This window comes from Carassius gibelio, chromosome B17 (assembly GCF_023724105.1).
Source record: "Carassius gibelio isolate Cgi1373 ecotype wild population from Czech Republic chromosome B17, carGib1.2-hapl.c, whole genome shotgun sequence".
In the NCBI taxonomy this organism is placed as follows: domain Eukaryota; kingdom Metazoa; phylum Chordata; class Actinopteri; order Cypriniformes; family Cyprinidae; genus Carassius; species Carassius gibelio.
Window position 1 is genome coordinate 8,631,792 of NC_068412.1, and position 25,778 is coordinate 8,657,569.

The 25,778-nt window shown below is 36.4% G+C and overlaps 3 protein-coding genes across 5 annotated transcripts; 2 read left to right on the forward strand and 1 right to left on the reverse strand.

The window, feature by feature from the left end:
* Nucleotides 1-112: 112 nt before the first annotated feature.
* On the forward strand, nucleotides 113-7,043 carry cfap99 (cilia and flagella associated protein 99). 2 transcript variants are annotated; one of them, XM_052580468.1, is made up of 15 exons: nucleotides 113-595; nucleotides 907-1,051; nucleotides 1,209-1,303; nucleotides 1,507-1,619; nucleotides 1,791-1,974; nucleotides 2,517-2,597; nucleotides 2,711-2,779; nucleotides 2,885-2,971; nucleotides 3,110-3,198; nucleotides 3,911-4,115; nucleotides 4,198-4,339; nucleotides 4,424-4,575; nucleotides 4,687-4,892; nucleotides 6,387-6,573; nucleotides 6,676-7,043. In XM_052580468.1, exons 1-15 carry the CDS (start codon nucleotides 488-490, stop codon nucleotides 6,760-6,762), a joined length of 1,950 nt encoding a protein of 649 aa, XP_052436428.1. In that variant the 5' UTR covers nucleotides 113-487; the 3' UTR covers nucleotides 6,763-7,043. The 2 variants fall into 2 exon arrangements, with proteins under 2 accessions (XP_052436428.1, XP_052436429.1); XM_052580469.1 differs by having other exon boundaries at nucleotides 114-595; nucleotides 6,679-7,043.
* Nucleotides 7,044-7,127: 84 nt separating this feature from the next.
* rtkn2 (rhotekin 2) lies at nucleotides 7,128-12,920 on the reverse strand. Its single transcript, XM_052580470.1, has 12 exons — nucleotides 12,690-12,920; nucleotides 11,387-11,574; nucleotides 11,247-11,299; nucleotides 11,063-11,116; nucleotides 10,485-10,602; nucleotides 10,170-10,370; nucleotides 9,990-10,084; nucleotides 9,806-9,912; nucleotides 9,573-9,704; nucleotides 9,039-9,204; nucleotides 8,851-8,958; nucleotides 7,128-8,743 (listed from the first exon to the last, which is right to left on the reverse strand). The coding sequence occupies exons 1-12, from the start codon at nucleotides 12,819-12,821 to the stop codon at nucleotides 8,151-8,153; spliced, it is 1,947 nt and encodes a 648-aa protein (XP_052436430.1). The 5' UTR covers nucleotides 12,822-12,920; the 3' UTR covers nucleotides 7,128-8,150.
* Nucleotides 12,921-13,180: 260 nt separating this feature from the next.
* Nucleotides 13,181-23,983, forward strand: LOC127975946 (protein ZNF365-like). Of its 2 annotated transcripts, XM_052580008.1 has the most exons (5): nucleotides 13,181-13,551; nucleotides 17,344-18,050; nucleotides 19,383-19,554; nucleotides 20,577-20,623; nucleotides 20,939-23,983. In XM_052580008.1, the coding sequence occupies exons 2-5, from the start codon at nucleotides 17,356-17,358 to the stop codon at nucleotides 21,078-21,080; spliced, it is 1,056 nt and encodes a 351-aa protein (XP_052435968.1). In that variant the 5' UTR covers nucleotides 13,181-13,551; nucleotides 17,344-17,355; the 3' UTR covers nucleotides 21,081-23,983. The 2 variants fall into 2 exon arrangements, with proteins under 2 accessions (XP_052435968.1, XP_052435967.1); XM_052580007.1 differs by having other exon boundaries at nucleotides 20,577-21,077.
* The last annotated feature ends 1,795 nt before the right edge of the window (nucleotides 23,984-25,778 follow it).

Below are 25,778 nucleotides of genomic sequence, written 5' to 3' on the forward strand. Positions count from 1 at the left end.
TATAATAAACACGTAACTTAATGTAAAAAATAATACTTCTATCATGTCATTCACATCATTCGTTATATTATTTTCTACACGACTACACATTTATTTAAATTCTTTCCTTTTTAGTGTGTAAAGCGCTTCACGTTAATTAAATGCTATTTAAACTGATTTTATTATCATTACTATTGTTTTTTCACCAAATTATTAATTTTTAAACAAAAGAGAACAGGCTAATGACGTTTCCTCTCAGGAAGAGTCGGACCGCCTCGCTGTTGCCAGGCAACAACAAAACACTGTCGCTACTGTCGGGTGGGTGTTTTTCACAGGACTGTCTCTTATACTGTCTCTTATAATTTAAGAAATCTTTTTTTTTAAACACACTGGTCATTTTTATTAAAAACTCAGAATCAGAAAAGTTAATTAAAAAAATATCCACATTTTCGGGCAACTATCTATTGATTCGAAAGTATATTTAACTCGGCTGTGAAATCCAGTGAGGATGAACTACAAAGAGCTTGTCAGCGAGGTCACAAGGCTCCTGGACGGGTTTCAAGAAGACAAACAATGTATTGACAGTTTCACACAGGACACTGCCAAGGATCTTAAGGTATTCTTATCTAACACAGGCCTATTCTCCTCCATTTATGTATTTAACATCAATTAATGTTATGTTTTTAATGTACCAATCTCCCTTTAAGAACTTTGGTCTGTTTAATGTATGCACTTTTATTTTTTATGATTTATTTTAGAGCAGTTTAATGCCTATCCTTGTATTGATGAACTGGTTGGGGTTTATATGGGAATTAGAACAATAATATGAAGTAATTAGTATATGAAGATGTAATTAGTAGCTAGCAATTAATCACTTCTTCACTAGAGACAGATATTAATCATAGTCTCATGTCTTCTGTCTTGTAGAATCTCTCTGCTTCTGACCAGAAGTTTATTATTGATACATTGTATGGATGTATCATGCACAAAAAGCTTTTGGATGCTGTGGTCAGCATCTTTTACAATCACCATGGAAAAAAATTATTCAGAGTGGATCGAAACCTGTTCATCGGTAAATAGATTTTGTAAATTGTATTACATATCCCCCCTCCCCCCTTAAATCTACTATATATATACTATAACCCAACTATGTTTTTTTTTTGCTATGAAGTTAAATTAGATTTAGAAAGGTAACAAATCTAATTTTGCCTTGTGTTTGGTTTTCTCAGTCGTCTGTTATCTCGCCATGTTCTGTCTCGATGATCTTGGCCTGGAGCATTTCAGTAGAATTATCAAGTCTCTAGACATCTCAAAAATGCACAAAGTAAGCAAAACACATATAATACACACAACAATCCTTTATGTGCACTATTTTATTATTATGGACCATCAGATAGTATTAATCTAGAAAAAGAGAATAAAAATGTAATTTACAGTGAACATGAATAGTAACTGAGTATAAAGTACTGATATTTCAGCATTGTATTGTACATTTACTCATTCTTTGTTTTCTGTCTGGTGTCTCAGTTCCTGAGTTTTTTCTTTAATATCAGCAACCTCACAACACACATCCAGAGGGAATGGAGTCACATCTATGATGCTGTTGTTGTAGATAAGAACTGGATCACCCCTTTGCTGAGGTAAAATAATAATAATAAACAATAAAGAGTGTTTGTTAGTGCTGTATATCGCATTATTTGACAGTGTGGTGCATATGTTCAATGACACCTTTAGCTGATTTGCACTTCTTACTGTTATTTATGAATAGTTGTTAGCAAGCATTGTGCTGATGTGCTTATTCTTATTATCAGATGGTGCACTGAGATTGAGGTGCTGTTGGATCAGCTTGCCCAAAAAATGGGCACAGGAAATCTTCCAAAAAAATTTCCCAGGAAAAACACTAAACCAAGGGAATTTGATCTGACCCAGCCCAAAGCTCGACCGCTCCCTGCTCCTGAAGTCATTCCACAGCAGGACAAACCCAAGCCCAAGCCGGCAAGTATATAAATACATGAAATAATGGAGTATTTAATTTATGAGTCTATTTTTTTTTTTTATCTATTGAAAAACAAAAACCCCACCTCACTCATTTCATCCAATCATAATAGTATTACTGCATGATTGGTTGTTTGGTTAAAGGCTAAGAGATTCATAAGTTACTTACAAGCTTAAGACACATAGTGTCTTTTAATCAGTGACACAGATATTAGGCCAACACAAACTGCTATATCAAAACTATAAATTAAAAATAAACAACTAATGATTTTATCTAAGAGCAAATTGTTTAAGAAACATCTAGAATCCAAAAATAATAAGGTTTATAAATGTGATATATTAATACTCTCAGTTTTAAAACAAGATTTAAAACTAGCAGCTTTGTCATGATTACAGCAGGAATATGAGGAGTGGCTTTCAAAAATTATTTTGGGCAAAGGGAGCCTTTGAGTCAAAATGGCTGAGAACCACTACATTATGAAATAGTTCACTTAGAGGGTAAAATGATGTTGAGTGTGGCATTTGCTTGCCTCCTTCCTCAGGTACCAACCACCACTCACAGATCTCCAAAGGAACCTGAGATTCTGGATGATGTGAAGCAGAGGAACAGGCAGAAAGCTTTAGTAAGCCCAATAAGAGAGATACTGGGAAGCAAACTGCTTTTAGTTTTGTTGCAGTTATTACGTTAATTTGCATTCAGGCCTTGCCTCATGATGTTTTTTACTTTCACCATTAGCAAATCCTGAATGAAGCAAACTCTCAGCAGTTCAGATGTGCAAATCCACAGAAGTCTGAGAAAACTCAGGTTAGTGTCTTACAGCACAACTGAATAGAGCTTATGTTTTTCTCTTCAATGCCTTAGGATCACAAAATTCAAACCCTATTGATGTTTATATTTCCTGATAAACAGAATGTGATATCCCAAATTCTTCAAAGCCATGACGCTGAACTCCAATTTGACAAGCTTTATACTTCTGGAAGCCCTGCCACCCAAAAGGTAATTTGAAATAGATAAAACAATCATTGATAAAAGTTTCTTGACACATACACCATGTGCTTTTGATCCTGTTTTCTACTACTGAGGATTTTTGTGCTGTTAAAAAGTGTGTGAATGTCTCTGTTTATGATGGTACAGATAAACAGCTTACCTGTCAGACTGAACACAACAGCCATACTGCGAGAGGGAGCTTTATATAATCGTCAACTGGAAGAAGAGTTACAGAGGTAGAGTCACACTCTTCAATGGGAATCCGATTTTCTTTTTTTTTTCTCTGTGCAATTACTCAAATGAATTCCAATTTTTTTTTGACTAATTATCTACAATTATTCATCATTATTCCAAAGCAATGAGAAGCAACTAACAGCATATTAAAGAAATAACCCCAGAAAAATAAAAAGTTCTCAAATTTACGAAACATATTTTTAGACATAAAGAAGACATTAAAAAAATGCAAGAAGCACCATAAACTGTCTAGAATATAGTTAATATTTCTATGCGACTTATCAAATAAATATGTGGCATTGGCCTATTTGTACAATAGGAGCTTCCTTGCTGATACAGATCCTCTCAGATCAGTACAACTTTGTTTGGGTAAGGGAACAAAAATCTAATCTTAAAGTGGTAATCTAAGGTATACCACAAGGCTCAAAGATAGGACCTTTGCACTTTTACAGATCAGATTAGAAAATCTCATATATACATATATTTAAATACGATACATGGAAACATCACACTAGGACACCAAGTCTGACATCAATATTGCAATAGGCCATTGTTTCTTGAGTTGTCTGGACTACATTTATGATTATTCTAGGGCTATTTAGAAAATCATTAGATAAGATTAGATAAAAGTCATAGAGAGTTTTCCAGAATATTCATGCCACAGTGTAGGAAAAATCCTTGTGTGTTCTAATGTATATTTATTTGGGTGTTCAGATTAGAGCGATTATCGCAGGGTGCAAGTGAGCCGTCTACGTTCCTACAGTGGCAGAAGGAGATGAAGGAAAAGGATCTGCAGGAAGAACTAGCTGAGCTGGAGCGTCGGAGACTGGAGGGACGGATTAGCCATGAGGAGGCAGTTCTTGCTCGAGAACGTGTCTTGGAGCGTAACCATAATAAAGCTCAGCAGACTAAAGAGGAGGTGATGTCATAACAAACATCAGTGTTTACAGCAATACATGACTCAGTCTATTATGTTTATGATGAGTAAATGTGTGATTCAGACTGCTGAGCTCATGCGCAAGTATGCAGAGAAACGTCTGAAAGAGGAGAAGGAAATGAGAGAGCTGGTGCAACAAGTGGCAGATGGTCACAAGAACTCCAAAGCCGCCAAAGCTAAGCTGCAAGAAATTAAACAACGAATTGGTATAAAAAGTGTTATACGTATAGCATAACATTTTCACCACGCATTTAATGACAATAAATACATACTATGTTGTTTCGCAACAGTTAGGGAGGTCTCCGAACACAGCAGGGAACTCCTCAGTCAGGCTCTGGAGGAAGCCCAGGCTGAGCTAGGCAGGAAGATGGAGCTTATCCGTCAGATTCGTGCTTTTGAGTCAGTACCTCTGGTCAGACAAAAGTTTGTGGATGACACTGAGGTTAGTTAATTGTATTTTTATATTTACCAAAAAAAATGTTTATATACACTACAAGTCAGTGATTTTGATGCAAAGGACACAATTTACATTTCATGATCTTTATAAACTCAGACCGCGGGTCATGATTTGCTGTGTGAGATGTCTCTGGCGGAGCTGCGGGAGCGTTTGGCACGTCTGAGAGATTTCGAGCAGTGTGAGCTGGAGGACAGAAGACAGCGCATCTTTCAGGAGAAACAGCTCAAAGAGCAGCTACTGCTAGAACAGCTGGACAATATTGCTCTTCGAAGAAGTCTAGCAGAACAGACTGCTTTGCGCAGGTAACATACTGGCCCTACCACACCTGGGGCCCGTTTTTTCATACGTCACTTATTACATCCGAGATCACATGACACATCCAATATGATATCATCGTGCTAACGAGGATCTGGCTAATTTGGTTCTTTGAACACAGCTTTTGTTGACGATTAGTATGGCTGGATTGAGTGTGGCTGGACTGAGTTATCTGGCATAATTGCGCGTTCATGAGTTGGTTTAAAAGGGGTTATGTATCGATACTCAGGACCACATAACCTTGAAACCAGATGTATGACATCATATTATTAAAAAAGACACCTGACGAAACACTTGACAAAGTTCTAGAATTTTCTAAGGAAACAGCCAAATGAACAAAACTACATAAATGTTACAATAGATAATTAAAATGTGCATTGTTGTTGTTTTTTTACACAATTCCAAATTATTTATATTCACAATTTCTAATATTTGAACAGGCTGTCATTTTTATTTCAATGTAGTAATTAGCAGTTTATTTAATTTTATATTTAAACAGTTTTGTTTACATTACAGCATTAGTTTTCTTAAGGTTCAAAATCATGTTATCTGCATCTCCTATGCTCCATCAAGCCACTCCCATAAAAGCAGTCACCACTCAAATTAATGCACAACTCTGCATTATCTGTATAGCATGTGTGTAAGACTCCAATACAATTATGAAGTAAATATGTTATGACAAATACATATTTTAAGTGATTTAAACGGAGTGTGTCAATATTATTAAAGACTAAACAACATTATTATATTATCTTGAAATTATTTTTTACATGATTATTATTTTAAATGATTGTCCCTGGATCAGTAGGATACTCTTGTAATAAAATGGCAGTGGTAGCGGACAGATTTTAAGCATCAGTTCTGCTTAAAAGAAAATGCAATCTAACCCCTTTTACATGAAATAAGCCTGCTCCAGAGCAGGTTTAAGTTTACAAACCTGTTGCTATTACAGCTATTACAACTCTGGGATGAACATCGAAGAACCAAACAATCCAAGATCATGCCAAACTGTCAACAATCAAATCCAGCTAACTGAGTTAGCGACGTACGAAGAACGGTCCCCTGTCCCTGCATCACCATAAAAATTTGTCCAAAAGAAAAAGTGGGGATTTACGATGTTTGTTTTTTCTATTTAAACCTGGGGGAAAAAGACACAAGACTGATGATCACATTTATGGACAGGCACTAGCCTGGCTGAAATCCCCTCTTAGATCAGTATGATTTTGTTTGGGTAAAGGAACAGACATCTGATCTTACAGTGGTAAAGTATGGTATGCCACAAGGCTCTGTATTGGGTCCTTTGCCCTTTTAAAGATCTGGTTCTGAATTTCATGTTAATTCTTCAAACTAACTTTTCACCTATTATTATGCTGCTATACAATGATTTTTTATTTTTATCAAATTTGAAAAATGCAAAGGTATTTTAGAGTTAAATATGTGTTAAAAAAAATAGTCTGACTGATTTGGGTTTTGTTTCGCAGTCAAGAAGAGAAAAGGATGAGAAATGAACTGCGGGAGGCTGTCAGTAGAGATGAGAGAGTGCTGACCCTACAGAAGACCCTGGAGCAAAAACAACAGGAAAGACAAAAGAGAAAGACCGGAAAATACAGTATGAAGAAAAATGAGCAGGTGCTTCCACTCACAGTGAAGACCACTTTCAACAAAAAGGTGAGAATAGACTAGACCTCACTCCATGTGTCACCAATTTTAACAATCTTAACACTTCAGATGTTTAATATCGTGTTATATGTTTTCATTAAATTATACAAGCAGCAGTTTCTTGAGGAACAGCATTGGGAGGAGCTGGAGCGCAATTTGGAACAACAGATTCACGGGACCTTACAACAGTCCATCTAAAAAAAATGGTGCTGGTCAGAATCACAGGCGAGTTTACGGATACATGTAAAATTATACTTTTCTTGAATAAGTATAAGAAATTGATATTTTGAAATATATAGAAACTATTTAAAAAGTAACGATACTTGGTATAAAAGCATGTTATCTATATTTTAAGTTGCTTTTTAGGTCATCTTACACAGGCCTGGTTGATGTTACCCAAATCATTTGGGAAGATAAGCAGATTTACTGTTGAGAGAATGGTGTTTTTGCTGTGGAAATTAAACTGAATGATTGCACAAGTTTTTTCCCATACTGAAATATTTCTAATCAAAGTACTACAGAAACAAAAGGCCTTCTCTATATTGAATAAGGACATCAGAATAAACCAGTTTAGTACAACTTTTAATATAGTTGTATTTCATTTTAGCAAAATTACAAAAAGATATTTTCCAAGATTAAATCCCAAAGAAAAATTGCTGACAGAGAGTGAATTACTCTAAAACAACTGAAATAGAACAGTTCCAAACAGAAACCATGCATTGCACAAGTACCATAAAAACATGAATTATCTTGTAAACAGTCTACAACATCATGCATCAGGAATGCATTGTGTATGTGCCACTTAAACATTCAGAAGTGTACATAAATAAAAACCAATGATCCTTAACAAATCATACGTAAATTAACACAATTTTCATACACACTGTATCCTACGTACAGGGTTTCATAGTGCCCAGATCTTGTATAAAAATTTACTAATTTTAATTACTTGATCCAGTATGAAGATTAAACTCTTTGTGTCTAACATGAAAAATAAAAAAGTACAAATGTTATTTACCCGTTTAGCGGTTTTAACTGTATAAAATCTAATAAAAGAAAATAATTAACCAGTTCCGGATGCATCTTTCTTCACCTACTGATATTTTGAGAAAAACTAGAAAACATGCACCCGTCATCATACTACAGACACATATTTTGACATTATCTGTCATATAAAGGTGAAAGTAAAAACTCACACACAGAAATGATGATGCAGGAGCTGCCGGCCAAAAGTGCTTGTTTGTAGTGGTTATATCATGAGTAGATATTACAGACAGCTAGCTTTATAAGACATGATATTCAAGTGAATTTTAAAACTAAATAAAATCATAAAATTTCATCATAAAATCATGAAAATTGAAAACTTATTTTTAAAACAATTAAAATAGTAAGACTTTATAAAAAGCACATTTTGTCTGATTCTGGGTGTTTTTTTAAGCTCGAACAAACAAGGAAGGCCATACATACATTCTCTTGGCCCCTTGATATGATCAATGAAAGGACAAGAGGGAGTTTATCTCCTTGTGAATCCAAGCACATTTCATCTTTTCATAGCAGATCATTAATTAAAAAGATGTCTCATTAATTCACCAGGCTTTTGGGTTGATTTTCTCTCTGAATGACATCCTCAGTTTGTTCCTGGGGGCCGGCACAGGTGGCTGAGGGGCCTGACTATATTCTTTCCCAGGATTTTCAGGTATATCTGACTCATCTTCTCTTTTCTGAGGAACACAAGGGTGCTGACAGGACTCGATCTGTCCAAGGGGAGCGGTTTTGCGAGTGGATGTGTGGCTCTTCTGCAACTGATGAATTATGGCAGAGAATTTAGCATCGAGCGAGGGTCGCCCCGTTCGAGGCCTTGCCCCCTTACAGTTCTCTTTCTCCTGATTGGAAAATAAGCTGGTAGGTTGAATAAACTGTAATTTATCAGGAGGTGGTGGAGGTGCTCTCCTCTTCTTTTTGCTGGCTGTCACAGGACTTGTAAAAGACTGATTGCTTTCTTTACCTGGTGAAAGAATAGTTTTTTGTACCGCCATTGGCCGGGATCCTTCAAACAGTGCTGCCCAATGAGGAGGCTCGGTGACCTCCTCCTGACCAATGAGAAAGCGCCCATCAGTTTCCTCAATCTTATTGTGAATTATGTCAGTCAAGCTCTCAAATTTCACAGGAGACACGATGCCTGAAAAGAACAGATTTTAAAACAAACAATTAACAGAAATAACAGGAAGTTAGACTATAACTCCTCCCAATTCAATCAAACCAAGGATAACTGTCTCCATCACTCACTCAGATCATTATAAACCGAGTCAGCTTGCTTGGTGAGAAAGAGCGGGGGTTTGCGTGGGGACAAAACCTCAATTTCCATAAGCTTGTCACATGCGTGTTGCCACTGACCTAAAGAATAAGTTCATATTAATTGTTAGACACAGTTTAGTAGCAAAAAAAGATTTCTGAAAGATGTCAGGTGAACTTACTCTGGTCATAAATGTGCTGCCAGAGGGCGTCCAGCCACTCCTGTAAAACATCAGGGGTTTCAGTAATGAACACGTGACTGGCAGAGTCTCCGTTTCCCGGGTTTATCAGGTTGAGTCTAGTGCCAGTACTCTGGTGGTCCTTTCCTACCACACGAATACGGGTGTCCTGCATGAACACACACACAAACTCTGTACTACAGATTTTATCATGGTTCTACTGTTGAATGAATCATGTAGCAATGTATCCCAAGAGGTAAAGCTTTTTCTATTGCCATTATTTCCATGACCTTTAAGACCCGTTCACACCAAGGATGATAAATATAAAGATATATAGCTCTATAAATCATTCTCAATATTAAAGAATAGAATATAGGTTCACACTATAAAGATACAGTCATAGAGAAATTATATCGTTGGTTTACTTTGGCTTTACTTTGATTTTAAATTCAAACACAACAGCACACTCTTAGACAAGAAAAACACATTGTGAAATAATAATAATTTTAAAAAGTCCATTTTAAAAATGTTTCTTACCTTATTTATAGGAATAATGAGGCTGGGCTCCACTTTTGCTTGGATTTCTTCAGGTGAATAATAGCATGAAATCTGTCTGGCCTTCAGCACACAGTAAAGCTTACAGCGGCGCTGCAAACCCTCAATGCTTTGCTAAGTGGAAAATCAAAATGCTGATTTTTACAAATGTCATTTTATTTAGAAATATTAGTTTGAATTGTTGTGGCATGTATTCTTCCTGGTTCCTGTCTGACCTGTTGGCACAGGTATCCACTCATCGTGTCTTGTGTCATGCAGTCAGGTTGTGCCACCAGCTTACAGCACAAGTTACCATACAACGGCAGCCATGACGAAGCCTCCACTGACAGACCGATGGCAGAAAGTCAATCAGGACCGCTATGCAGGTCAATTATTAAAATGTGACTTGTTTGCTCTTACCGTTTTGCAGGATTATAAGGGAATGAGACTGGAAAGATCCCTCTGCCTGCTCCAAACCCAGTGTGGTGTATGCCAACAATGAGTATCGAGCACCTCTGCCGCAAAAATAGAAACAGATATTTTACTAATTTCATGAAAAATACTTTTAAGGTAATGAACATAATATCCATCCTTGCATACACTGGTATTGGGTTGGACTGGAGGAAAGTGTCAGGGTCTCCTCCATCCAGAAGAGGGCAGAGTTTCCTGCTTGAGGATCTGCCAAAAGAGGAGCGCAGCTTCCTGGCCAGTTTCTTTGGAGTGTTGACGAAGGTTGTCTCCTCCTCCAGTCCACAGCTATACAGCTCAAACCTCAGATCAAAGTCCGGCTTAGCTTCAGAGCTGTTGAAAATATTGAAACTGAGCTCAGAGGCCATTCAAGCTCGTTTAAATCACTATAGTTCTCATACATTTCTCAAATCACTATTGTCTTGTAGAGAGAAATAGAGAACTTACAAAATGTGGACACCTTCGAAGCAAATATCAGTCATTGAGGGATCTGCAATCACCATTTCAGAGTCAAAAATCTCGGAGCCGATCTTCATCAAACAGAAAACTGCCACCCGCTGCACATCTGTTGGGTTCAGATACACATGACATCAGCATAAACGGCTATATGAACATATTCCTGTTTCCATTTTAATATTTTACCGCTTAATTCTTGCAGTCTTCATTGTCAAACATTGCTTCAGACAATATTTTCATATGCTAATTCGGCGCTCAAGAAACATTTCTCATTCATTTTTAAAACAGCCGCTTAGTATTTTTGAGGAAACGGTGATCAGTTTTTTTTCAAGATTCTTTGATGAATAGAGCAGCATTCAATTAAAAAAACAGAAAGTGTTTGTTACATGATAAAATGTCTTTACTGTTATTTTGATCAATTAAATGCCCGGTTATTAACTTCTTAAAACTTTTAGAATGGAAAGCAAAACCATACATTACCATTAATCAAATCAAAACAGGCACCATTTGTCCATAACATTAGCAAGGACATGACATTTTAATAATAATTATAATATGAAATTGCTTACTCCCTTTGCTGTTAAAATGTTCTGTATCTTTCCAGAACAATGGAATCCGTACACCTGGAAAAGAAAAAGAAAAATACATAAAATTTTACATATAATATATACATATTCATATAAATAATATAACAGACATGGTTATAAAAATAAAAATAAAAAAAAAAAGAGAGAAAAAAAGTTGTTAACTTACCAGATATGGCTACCTTTCCCTTACAAGGGATTTGGTCCAGAGAGTCTGAAGACCTTAAATAAAAGAAACAATGATTTTAATATACATTTATTTCTTATATGCATGTCTGATAATAATTTACATTAAAAATAAAACCTTACCTTTTGATGTCCTGCTGCTGCATCCTCCTCTGGGATTCACTCGTGTACGCTTTAATTCGGGTGTTACAGGTTAACAGACTCCTGGAAGCATCCAACACCTGCTCTTTTTTAGTACTGGCAACCAGAAGCTTGTAAGCACCAGCTCTCATCTGCATCTCAAACTCCAACTTTTCCTGAATATCACAGTCCTATTGAAAGGATGCAATCCATCAGTCAATCAGTAGCTTTATGGACAAGTGCTCTCAAAACACAATTCTGGGTATAAAGACTAGAGGAAGAAAGTACTGGGAGAGAACAGCTCTACCAAACAATCTATTCTACAATATTTCCTAAAGCAGGTGCATAATGATTCATGAAGAGATGAGATATGGTTATTGGGAACCACTGGTTTAACGCTGGACAATGAAGAAATGAAAATGATGAAATAAAGTAACACCAAAACAGATGGAAGAGAAAAAAAAAAGAGCTTACCCTCCTCTTAGCTCTTATCTTAGAAAAGGAAAAGCGGGTCTCTGATAACCGACGAAAGTGAGTGAAAGTAATGGAAGGTCTGACTTATTCTGTGAATCGGTTCTTTTGAACAGCATGTTTTAAATCTTCGATTCAGTGATTCTTTTCATGTTGAGCCTGGTGAATTACATTTGAATCATTTAGCGGAGACTTAAAGCGACTTACAAATGAGGACAACAGAAGCAATCAAAACCGACAACTATAAAACAAGCAAAACAAAACAAGCAAATAGAAATGAAAAACAATAACGTAGATCATCAATATCAAATAAAATACGTAGTATCACTATCAAATAAAAATAAAACAAGTAGACAGAAGAGAAAATGAATAGAGGACACTAGTGTTAGATGGTAATTTTTAATAAAAACAAATCTGGGTCCACAGTAATCAGACTTCGATCGGATTTTCGTTTAAATGAGTCAGATGACTCGTTGACGCGAGAACTGTTCGCAATGATTCAGTCAGAATCGTGAACGGAACGGTTCTGTGAATCAGTTCAACTGATTTATTTAGTGGGGGAAATCCGATTCACATGAAACGATTCGTTCACGAAAGTGAGTTGGACTAAAAAAAAAAAAAAAGACAAAAACAACCTAAACACTCAAATCTTCTTAATGTTAGAGCTGTGTGATGTTTCATAATTAATTACGGCAAGACTGTTTTTATTTGCACCGAATAATTGAAATGTTTACCCCATTGGGGCATTTCAATACAGCACACAGAATATCAGTGAAACATAATCACACGCTCCCACACACAGACTACCTTACACGAGAACTTCAGCAAAACAGACCTCGTTTTGAAGAAACACGCTTTCTCTTATTTTCTTTCTCTTGATCTCCATGGCGAGAGAGGAACACGACGACACCGTGGACCGAGTGGCGATGTTTCGTTTAAAATGTTGAATATCCCGCGACAGATCCATACTGGCCTCTTCCTCGAGACAAGCCCCTCTCGCGCAACAAACCAACGGATGAACGGATAACACAAGGGCCAACCGACCAATCAGCTTCTCTCAAAGCGCTCCGAACAGTTGGGCGATACCATTTTTAAATTCGTAAGGGTTGGAATAACGATGCAGCTAAGTAGGTTTGCATTTATAAGTTGGATTAATTAATACGTTTTTGTAACATTCAAATTAATCAGTACGTAAAATACATTTTAAGCATGTTTATGAAAATGGCCATGAAGTGGGTTTGCGTTATCACTATTTCTTGTGTTCATCTCCCCCGTCTGTCTGTAAATAGTTTAAACTGGTGGTCTGCCGCACTGCATTCTAATGAATCTTCGATGTTCTGACCGAATCTTTTCAGCGAGAGCGAGGTTTCTGGATCTTTTCAGATCGACTGTAATTTAATCAAAATTTAATGCGATGACATTTTGCAAGCATTTTGCACACGAAAACTGCATTCAGCATCATATGTAAAGAAATCAGTGCCACCTCTGTCGCTGCTGTCACGCTCATTCTTGACAACGTCGTTAGTACCAGATGACTTCATACACCTAACGTAGATATCGCTTTACTGTAACGTTATCTCAATCAGAGAGGGTTACCACTAGATTCGGACAGAAATATCAAGCAACAGATAATCCGAAGGATCAACAGTTTGATTAAAGGTTACAATACACAGTCCCACTGGAGCTCGTTCATTAAGGTATGGTCGCATGCGTCAGCAGACTAACGTTACCTGTCTGATCGCCTGCTTGCATGAGAAGATTTGCATACATTTCTCCATGGCAGTTTTAGAAGGCATAGAAAATTAGGAGTTATTAAAATATGGGATGACACGATGACACTGTCGGTTGATTTAAGCATATAACTAAATTATTGAAACAAATGCATTTAATTTCACCACCACCGAGGTGCATGAATTTGATCTGCTAAAGCTTTAGAGCTAACGGTACTCGAAAGCGATTTGGTGGTGGTTATCAGTGGTCGGAAATTATCTTGGTTTATTCTGAATATACACACACACACACATAACACACACACACACACATATCTATCTATCTATCTATCTATCTATCTATCTATCTATCTATCTATCTATCTATCTATCTATCTATCTCTCTCTCTATATATATATAAATATATAGCACACAGCCAGTTGTTGTTAGTTTTCTGTCACCATCAGCATTCAGTCTTTTTTGTATTTCAGTCATTTAATATACATGTATACACCGTGCCAGTTGTTAGACCCATGTGAAAAGCTTTCTAGATTAAAATAGCCTGTTAGACAGCGATTTTGTCGACCGATATGGGTTTTTCAATGGCCATGCCGATATCTAGTGTTGGCCGATATAATATTAATACTGTCCGGGGCAAACCGTCACACGTTTACATATATATATATATATATTAGGGATGTCAAATTTCGATTATTTCCATGATCGATCGTCGTTTAAATTAACGATCAATTAATCGATTAATCGTTAACCATAATACTGCAAAATGCGTCTATTGCAGGCACGCAGTCAGCGGTATGACAGGATGTGCAAAAGCCACACACACACACAAAACGCTTTCTCACTTGAATTAAAGAGGTTTTAGTCTGAATAAAATGCTAGTAGCAGGATTATAAAATGAATAGATGCGATTATGATCATTTGATAAAATGAAGAGAGCGCGCCATACTTTTGAGGTCATTTTACTTTGTTGACAGTTTCCAATCCTGCACGGAGAACGCTGAACGCGCCTCTTTAAATGGTTTTGTGGTGCTCGTTGTTGTATTTTAAAGCACAATTGCGATGTTTTCAACTGACATTATTGTATAAAATTATCCGAAATTTGGAGCGCGTGTGACTGCGCTGCACATTAAGTGAACTACATCGGCGCTGCTGCACCAAAACACAGTTGCTCACATTAATTTGATCCTGCTGGAATCTGTCCTAGAAAATGTCAGATTTTTAAAAATCCGGCATACAGCGCATTAGATTGTGACAGTGCATGCGTGCACACGAGGATGAGCGAGCGCGGCTTTGGCTAGATTTATTTGGAGGTTATTGCTCATGTCTCATTCGGCACAAATCGAAATGTTTCCATATTCGCAATGTATTTGAATGTTAAACTATTATTTATAATGTAAACTAGGCTTGTAGTTAACACGCATTCGCATATAGACGGAAAAGATGATCCTCTTCATATGAGCAAAAACGTCCTTGGCATAACAGCAGAGTGGACCGGTATACTACGGTCTATTTAAACTGAATGCTCCAGGAATGTGTCGGTCACAGTGCCTATGAATCGCTGTTTTGAATCCAGCAATTATTTATTTAGAAATGATAAGATCTGATTATGACAAGTGTGGTATAAAAGCTTTGTTTATTAGAGGAATAATAGGTTAACTGGAAAATGTTACATCGCGACCATGCTTTTGGACCCCATAGTCTTCATTTACGCGGCTTTGTTCTGGTTTGCCGGTTGGTCACGAATTTCCACAAATTCAGTATATTTAGGCATTGTTTCTTTTCCTAAATCTTCATAGTTTAACCCTCTAATTTCCCAGGTTTATTTTATTATCTTTCGCTTTTAATAACTGTTTTCGCATCTCTTACAGTGGTAAAAATGGGAAGGGAAATTAAAGATTTCATGAATTAAGAATTCGTTCGATTTATTAATTTGTTCCCTTATTTCACTTAAATCATGGGTTATTTAGGGAACAAAATTAATGAAACATGGACAATTGCCACATTAATAATTCGTAGGAATGAATTAACAAGTTGTAGGAATGAATAGACTACCTGTCCTGTCACTGTGTCCCGCAGCCCTGCAAAGCGCAAGATATAAAACAGTTATCTGATGAAATGATTAGTAACTACATTTCTATTGCATTTAATGTTGAAGAACTTTTATGTTGTTTCTATTTTAATGTACTTTAAAGTTTAAATCACATTAAAAGCTTAATTTGTACATTGTGAATGAATGATGATGCTTTTATATATCGTCACCGTCACTCACAGCCGCTCGCACGTGTTGAGTGCGCATGAGCCGCACGCAGCCCAACATTGAATCGGTTAACCGACCATCGATAGCCTTAATCGATTGCATCTCTTATCGACAATTAATCGATCATCGATTAATCGTTGACATCCCTAATATATATATATATATATATATATATATATTACCTGCAGAGGCTAAACAGCTCTTTGCTAACCAACTTGACCAGTTGGTGACAGCTTCACCCATACTGGTATTAAAATAAAAAATAAAAATAAAAAACATATTACTCAAAATTTGCAATGAATATTTGCATTACATGAAAATAATGTGCATGGACAAAAATATTTAACATTGTATTCAAAATACTAATATTTGTATTATATGCAAATAATATGAATTGACAAGATAATTAAAAATATTACTAAAACATTATTGTGCAAATAAAAATATTTTTAATCTTACTCAAAATCATTACAAATATTTGCATTATATGCAAATACTGTGGATTGATAAGATAATTGTTTATATATTAAATAACTACAAATATTTGCATTGTGTATAAACAATATGCATTGACTCGGAATCAGTTATGCAGACACTTTATCACCAAAAACAGATTAATTAAACAGCTTGCATGATATATTTGTTTGCTAATGTAGATTAGAAATGTATTTTTTTTTTTTACATTTTTAATACTACAAAGCTTGATTGAGGTCTGCATTATATAAAAAAATATTATTGCATTATTACAACTTTATTACATTAAAGCTGCGGTAGGTAACTTTTGACGCTCTAGCGGTTAATAAACAGAACTGCTTGCGTCTTGCGGAAGAACATCGTAGCCGGAACTACTTCTCTCTGTTTATGTCTATGAAGAATCACAAAGGTACTGGGTTACTCCGCCGCTGTACCCCCGAAGCAATCTAAAATAGTCTGAATATAAACACTTATTATAGGTGCACCCTAGTGATTCAGGACAAGCCAAAAACACGGTTTGGAAAATGGATTCATGGTGTACTCGCTTATTATATACATTTTTCTACATTTTGAACACAAACAAAGTTACGGACCGCAGCTCTGATTGGTTGTTTCTTACCGGGAGCGATGGAGTTTCTGCAAATGGCAATAGGAGCACTGGGAGGAGCCAGAGGAGCTTGATTTTTTCACAGATTATCTGTCTCATATTCTACTGTCAGGACATAATGACAGGTTTAACAAATATGTAAAAAATATATTTTTACAAAAGTTCCCTACTGCAGCTTTAAAATAGTTGTTTTTTTAGAATGTCAAATCCATTTATATTCTCTATATTTCAAAGCAAAAATGAAAAAAGGTAAAGCAAAAAGACAAATGATGAAGATATGCTTTTCCCCTCTTGTGTTGTGGTGGGTCTAATCAAAGGTCGTCAGCTTTGGCCTGCGTGCCCTGGTTTGGGTATCTCTGCGATACGGTATTTTTGTATCCAAGAACTGGGATGCTAAATATGTAATATTTTTGTTGTTAGGTTATCTGTGTCATGCAGCAGAAAGTGTGCACACGCAACACAGCGCTGTTTGTGAAGAACGGGCAGGCGTGTGGCGCCGGAGCCCCTCCTCAGCATCCTTTCCACTGCCCTCGATGTGGAGAGCATGAACGTTTCCACAGTCTCTCTTCTCTCAGAGCTCACCTAGAATACAGTCACCGGCTCCACACGAAACGTGACATCAGCCTGCTGTCCGCCAGGGATCTCTCCAACACAGAGCACATGGAAAGTTGCAAACCCTCCAATACAGACATGCATAAAGTACGTGGTGTCGGCACGAACACTAACTCCACTGCGAGAGGAGAGCACAAGCACTTATTCAGCGCTGACCAAACTCCATCTCAGCAGCCCACAGAGCAAAAGCTCCCGCCCCCAGAGAGGAGCCTCAGCGTTGGAGCCGGACCCCTCTCGGCTCCTGTGGCGTCAGTGGAGAAGAGGCTGGAGGGGATGATGAGGACAGCCAATGGCAGCATGGAGCGACGTCTGCTGCGGCTGAGCTCAGAGCTGGCACAGACAGACACGGCTATCCTGTGTGAGCGCGCTCACTCGCATCACCTGGCGCAGGAGAAACAGGAAGTGCAGGAGCGAGAGCGGGCGCTCAGCAGACAGGTAGACACCGCCGTTCTGGTAATCGCCACACTGAGACAACAGCTCAGCGTCTCAGAGCACGAGCTGGAGAGGAGAGAACAGTGAGTGGAAGATTTAAATGTTATTTTACCTCTGTAAAGACAAGATTTCTGATTGACCATGGGTTTGGGGTGACCTATTCTAAACCCTGTTAAGTCTACTGTATCATATTTGAAATGTAAAAAAAGACCTTTAAATTAAATTAAATGTATGCATTTAACAGATGCTTTTATCCAACGCAACTTACAGTGCATTTAGGCTATAATTTTTTACCTATCATGTGTTCCCGGGGAATCGAACCCACAACCTTGCGCTTGATAATGCAATGCACTTGAGCGACAGGAATTAAATTTATGATTATCAATTTAAAATTATCAGCATGTTTAAAAGTTTGTTGTACACAGTCTCCTCCATGCCTTTTGTCATCTGATGGATAGTTTTTAGCAAGTAATCATACGTATACTTCATTTAGTATACGTATAAAGATATGTCTTTTTGCTGTGAAAGCTTTACAGATTTTAGGAAAGTAAATGTAAAAATAACATTTATATTTAAGTTTTACATTGATTTACTGGACTGAAGCAAGTTAGGTTTTCTTGATTAATTCATACAACAAATAATGTTAAATGTAACAGATGTGATGCATTAGACCATTGAGGAATGTTTATTTAATTATGTCTTTAATTAATGCATTGCATCGAATTATAAGTCTTCATCCACACATATACACAATAAAAACTACAGAGCTTTGATCATAAAGCCAAGCACTAAATACTGTCTCATTAAGACATATTATTGATAGATATGAACTGATATTTATATGTATTGTATGTAAGTTTGTTATACTTTTATAAAGAGTTCATTGATTACAACACGTCAGAATTTCAGCTCACTTTTTGCCCATGTAAATATGAGCAAATCTATTAAATTGCATATTTTTGCTCAGTTGGGACTTCTGAATATTTGTGAGTGTTTTCTTATTCTTCAGTGTCATATTACATGAGCCATATTTTTGTATTTTGTCAGTTCATTAAACTGTTCCATTACAATTTTTTTTTAAATAATAATAATTGGATTGTTATTACATATGTCAGGATTAACAGGGTTAAAAGAACAGTACACATTTACTTTTTCAACTTCATTTCCTCGACGGCTCACAACAGGAAATGTTTAATAGACTGTCCGAGCTGCTCTGTACACGCTTTGAAAAGTCTCCTTTTGTGTTCCCGTTGTGAGAGAAATTGAAAGTTATAGGGTTGGAACATGAGGGTGAGTGTATTATGATGAAATGGAGATGAAGAATGAAGAAACAAGGAAACATTTATGACTGTTTAGGGGAAAATAATAATAATAAAAAAAGATTTTTTTGAAAACTACCTTTTGCTTAATTTCAGGGAAGTTGTGACCATCCAGAGGTTTCTGGAAGCAGCGGCACAGCACGAGATGTGCGGGAAGGTTCGTCTGCGTCGGTTCATCGAGGGCCTCTTGCGGAGGATTTCTCTGGCCGAGAGACTCCTGGAATATTATCAGAGCGTCCCTCACAGGCATTATTGCACGGCTCACTCTGTATGTCACCAACATTTCCATAAAAATAAAAATGTGTACCTTAAAGCTGCAATTCGTAACTTTTTTGGTGTTCAAAATTGACAAATTTTTAGAATAAGCGAGAACATAATTAATCTGTTTTCCAAACAGTGTATTTGGCTTATCCTGAATCACTACGGCCTTAACCTATAATAAGTGTTTATATTTGGACTATTTATAGACTGGTTCGGGTAGGTGACGCTGTGGAGTATCCCAGTACCTGCGTGATTCGTCATAGACATTAACAGAGAGAAGTAGATCCAGCAGCATATTCTTCCGCAAGACGCACGCAGATCTGTTTATTAACCACTAGAGCGCCTGAAGTTACAGACTGCAGCTTATATAACATTTATATATATATATATATATATATATATATATATATATATATATATATATATATATATATATATTTTTTTTTTTTTTTTTTTTTTTAATGGTTTTCTAACAACCCCCCCCCCCCCCACTCATTTATTTAATTCTTTAATTTGTTTTTAAAATATAATTAATTTTGGATTTTTGAATATTAAGTTTTCTTTAGGCTACTCCATTTGACCTAAACAAAATGCATTTTAAATAAAAAAAAAACAATTTTAATGAAAATTTATAAATATTTAAAATTGTAATTAATAATAAAACAAAGTCCATGACTATATTTAAAGAATTTTTACCTTTTTTTTTTTTTTTTTTTTTTTTTACAATCTCCACCACCATTTTTCACTTCAAGCCCTCCAAAAATGATAGAACGGCTTATATTTCAGAAATAATAATGATTAAAAAAAAGCATTTTCATATGCATGTTTATATGAATTGCATTTTGAGTGTATTTTTAAACAAGGAAGAGTGTCAAGTCATTGAGCCATGTACTGATGCAAAAAAGGAAATTCAATAACGAATCGCCTGATATGACCCACTTGTATGGTTCTCCAGGATTGCAATAATTACCTTCTATTTCAGAAATATGTCAGTCCTCCATGCATTTCTCTAATTTGTCATTATTTCAGGTGCCTCTGCCATCAGAGCTCGGTCCACATAGAATAACACAAAGCAGGTATTGCATTACTGGTTTTACTTTGAGAAGCAAATTCACATGTAACCCTTTAACCTCTAGTATCCTATACTTCACAACCAGCAGAACATCTTCAGAGCACTTCTATATAAATCATGTCCTTTGGCTTGTAGTAGAAAGATGTCCCCTCGAAGTAATTCATGAGGTCCTATCAAGACAGTAGAAGATCATGTTCCTCTGCCATAAATAATGATTACCCTTCTTCTCCATTTCATCAGTCTTAAATATTTAAAACACTTGGTTCATATGTGCACTGGGTGATAATAACTGTCTTATTTTGCTGTTCTTCGTCATCAGGTCTTCAGGAGATCATCTTGAGCAGGACGAGGAGCAGCAGTTACCCGGTCATTCTGGATGGGGGCTGTCCAAAGGTGCTTCTGGGAGACTGGGTTACGACAGCTGGTCCCAGCGGAGGAGGTCAGATGGGTACGAGGTTTAGGGACAGTGGCGGAGCTCAGCAGTGACTGTACATGCAAATAACACTATTTCAGATATTACTGAATTATGTTGCATCTATTAATAATTATACAGTGGAGTCAAAAGTCTGATACCAGATTGAAAATCATATTTATTTTATTATTTTCATTACTGCTCCAGTCTACCTGTATCTTTTTGTTTTTTCTTGCAAAAATAGTTTCAGGTTGTCAAATGCTAAGAAATGTTGATATTCATGTTACAGTTTCACTAGAAGCAGACTGTTGGACACCACTGTATGTAAATATGAGTTTTACAAAAGCCCGATAACAGCAGCGATGTCCGACTACAGAAATATTTTAATGATAAGATTGGCTGTAGAATGAACACATGGTGAAGTTGCCCTTTAATTCAAACAGATACAGCTGTCATTACAAGTCGCTAACAGGAAGTGATGTCACATGCTTGCGGTTTTCTAACAAACACTACTGTTCAGGAAAATTGATGTAGTTATCTAAATGCAGGATGCTGTTAAAACAAAACCTGTGACGTACAGGCCAGATCTTATGCCACTTTAAGCTTGTAGTTTGTTCACAAACTTTCTCTCATTGAAAATGCACTGTTTCAGCAAGAAGAAAAAGTATGTAGCAAGTTATTATTATTTTTATTTTTTTTGGTTTTGTTTTGAAGGTGCTGTTGTGTATTTTTAACAGTGGTGCTACATTTTAATGGATGAATATACATTTCCTTGTTTATGTTAGCCAGCCTCGTTAGAAGGAGAGAAGAAACAGAAGTCGCTTTAAAACATGCAGCTATTGGAAGACGAATAGATGTTGTTAAGTGTTCTTAAATTAATTGCCAAGAAGTTTGATTATAGGTCCTTTATGCCATTCTGAACAATTGGAGCAATAGCACTTATGGTCTTTGGCTGAACTGTGAAATTATTTTGCACTTTCATTTAAAGAGATAGTTTACCCAATTCTGTCATCATTTACTCACCATAGAGCCCTGTGAAGATGTTTTGAGAAATTTCATTTTTTTGGGTAAGCTATCCCTTAAAATAATAATTATTACAAGTATTAAAGTCCTTAAGTTGCATCTAGCACTGAAAAAAATGAATATTTAGTATAAAACTGGACAGCTTCTGGCTGTTCTGACTGTACTGTTGTTTTTACAAGCTAAAGGAAAGTCACGATTCATTTTTGAGGCATTCGGTAGCATGTATATAGTTAATACGGGACACGTCCCAGCCAGGATTTTAATATCACCTAAAACATCCAGAGCAGTTTGACCAATAACATGCAGGTATTGTACGTAACCGACCAATCGTGGGGCTGCGTGAGAGAAGGTGAGATCTAGAGGGAATGATCAAAGCGATGTAAATATGCGCACGTGTTTGTTCGTCCGTTCGTTCGATTGACTCGAAGCGTCGCTCTGCACAAATCCCAAAAAAAACAAAGTGGGCCACAATGCTTCAAGTCAAACGAAGGAACAAACACGTGAAAGCGATTTGAAAGCATAAGGAGCCGTCTGCTCTGCTCATATAGCTCTCATGAATGTTACACAATGATCAACCTGCACAGTGCAAAAAGCCAAAACCTGGATATTTTAGGCATAATTTTATGAACGAAGAGGGTGTTGTTCGTAAAACCAACAGAGCGGAGGAACAGGGTAGTGCTTTTGGTACTGTTAATAGGTATAACCTTTATTTGACTTCAACTTTACAGCATTTCGACTTCACGGTATTCAAAATCAGTGTTTTGTAAATACTAGTATGTATTTTTAGCGAGACGCAGAGGAGATCTCATCCACCGCACCTTAGTCTTGACGAGAACCCAGTCAGTTTTAGGGGGAAAAAAAAGCCAAATGAGGGCATTAACTTACATTTGAGCTAAGGCTACTTGTTTTGTTCAGTTTAAGCTCTGAATTGAAGCTCTGAAAGTTGCATGTGACCAGCTAAATACGACCTCTTGGCTTCACGTGTGAGACTTTTACCTTTTTTGAACAAATGTGCACATACAAAAAGCCCAGCAGAAATAACAAAACGGCACTTGGATTTTGAGTTCAGAAGACGAAAGTATAAAAAGGTGCTGTTTTGTTCATCCACTCCATTGTGTGCTCAGTTCTGACACTGTGACTGGAATCTGATTTTGTGGTCTCTTCATGTTTCTGTGTCTCTCGTTTATGTTGTGTTCAGTCCGAAAGAGATCTAAAGTACTGTAGTGCTGTGTGAGCATGAGGTAGTTCACATCCATCAGTGTTTTATTGTGAGTGAGCATGCTATAATGCTTTAAACCAGTGGCTCGTGCAATATGTGACAGTATTTTCATGATTTTCAAATGCTACCGTACAGAAGAAATCTGAAGGACATAATAGGCTCAAACAAGGGCTCAACCTACTTCACACGTGATTTTATTTATGTATCTGTTTATTTATTAATAATTGAAGCTGAGACAGTGTTCCTATGTACTTCATTGTTACGTTAAAATAAATATCAGCTGTTGTATCATGAAAAATAGGTATGATGATGCTTTTCTAAAACGAATAGTTCTGTGAACTAGGTTGGACCCTGGAAATGTAGATGTGACAATCAGAAGCAGAGCAAAGCTAAACAGCTTAAAGGTCTTTTGTTCTCTTGTTTGCTCTTTGTTGACAGTATAGATATGTTGTGCCATGTTGTTTTCTGTTCAAAAATATTGAATTTGTGTTCTCTAGACTTATTTATTTTAATGTTTGTGCCTTTCATCTGCATTACACTTGTGATACTGTGAGATCTGAAGTCTCACGCGATCCTTGCTGCTGTATGTGATACTCTGGATAATAGAAATGAGATTAGATTTCATCATTAAAGATTGATTTGTTAATGCTATGCCTGTTTTTCATCTCTGCAGCATTATTAAAATCTGAAAGTCTTTCATTTTGATCAGATCAACTTGTTTTACTGTGTTTATTTCCATATGATGTTTTAGATTTCTATAGAATTTTTAACTCTTACTCAGACTTTGACTTTCCGTAATTAGATGAGATTTTACATTTATGTTCACATGTCTTCAGTTTTTATTTTTTATTTAATACTGCAATGCAAAGGATGAACACCAGAGGGTATCCTTGATTTGACTGTTCCTGCAAGCTCAGAGTGCAATTGTGAGTATTTGAATTATTAAAACATGCGCCCATAATTTTTTATTTACCTTTTTAAAAAATTATTTTTTTATAGTGAAATTGTGTCCTATTTTCCAAGTCTTCTTAAGTGACAACTTTCTGAGGAACAGAATGATTTTTGTCACAACAAACCCGAGTCGCTTTCACCAGAAGAAAGAAAATCCTTTGGCTTTGAAATGATGTAATTTTGGTGTGAAATATTTCTTTGAGTAAGACTTTGTTCAGAGAATGGTTCAGAGGTTTGTCGAAGAGAAGAGCTTTGGGGCCGTTAATGCTCAGAGAGTTTGGCTGCGTTTCAGGGAAAATAAACCTCCAGAATGAAAACACACATTAACCAGACGGCACAGATCTGTGGTCAAAGGGCGAAGACCTCTCTGCTACAAACAAAGATATCATCTAGGAACAGGCCAGAGAGTGAAAAAAGTGTCAATCTTGTAATAAATAGCTGTGGTGGTGCTAGCTGAAATAAGATGGTGCATGTTAGCGTTTCTTTTCTGCGTAGTGTTCTTGTAGAATCACTTGGTGGAGTTTGATTGGTTGGCTCTGATTGTCATCTTTGTCAGCGTATTAAGGTCTCTAATGGCTGCAGTCATTACATTTAGAAAGCTGAGGTCATGACTTCTCTGATTTACATTATTCAGAAGGTTTTTCGTCCATTTAACATTTTTGAGGAAACCTTGATTTTTTTTTTTTTAGGATCATTTAATGAATGCAAAGTGCAAAAGAACAGCATTTATTTGAAATAGAAATCTTTTGTAAATGTATAGATGTCTTTACTGTCCTCTTAATGTAATCTTTTATTGTTTCATGAGTTTCAAGGAAACCAGACTTAAACTAATCTAAATACATCTGAATATTTTCAAAGAAAAATCTAAACATTTTGAGGTTCTTGAGCATACTGGGGTCACGTTGGGAATCACAGCTCTTGTGGTCATTTCTAAAAAAAAAAATACAATAAAAATAAAATTAAATTTGCAGAAGTTCACGGCTTAGTCAGTAAACTTCTGCCTGTGAGTCCTCTGTTTGTTTGAGTTGGCTATGTAGAAAGTTTACAAGCCCCATTATTAGAAAGGAGAAAGAAAAAGTGAATAAGCAGACCAATATTATTAGAAAGCACACTTGTTTCTTTAACTAATAGTGTTTTGCAGTCATATACGTGTCATAACATAATGTGGACTGGAGAGTGTGTGCATTTATTAATGTCTGGTGTGAATTCAGATGACATGGTGGAGCGTCCTCGTGATGTCATCTGAAGTGTTTCTTCACAGTCATATTGTGATTCACACACAGTGTGTGTATGTGGTTTTCCGAGCTCAGAGGACTGGAGTAGGCGGGAGTGTTGCATCCTGTTACATAGCTTTAGCTTTTTATAGATGCTCTGTTTTTAGGTGTATGCCAACAAATGATTAGGCGAAGTATGCAGGAATAACATGACCACAGATGACTAAACTGTCCACATGTCTCTTTATCTATCTATATATATATATATATATATACATATATATATATATATATATATATATATATATATATATATATATATATATATATATATATATAT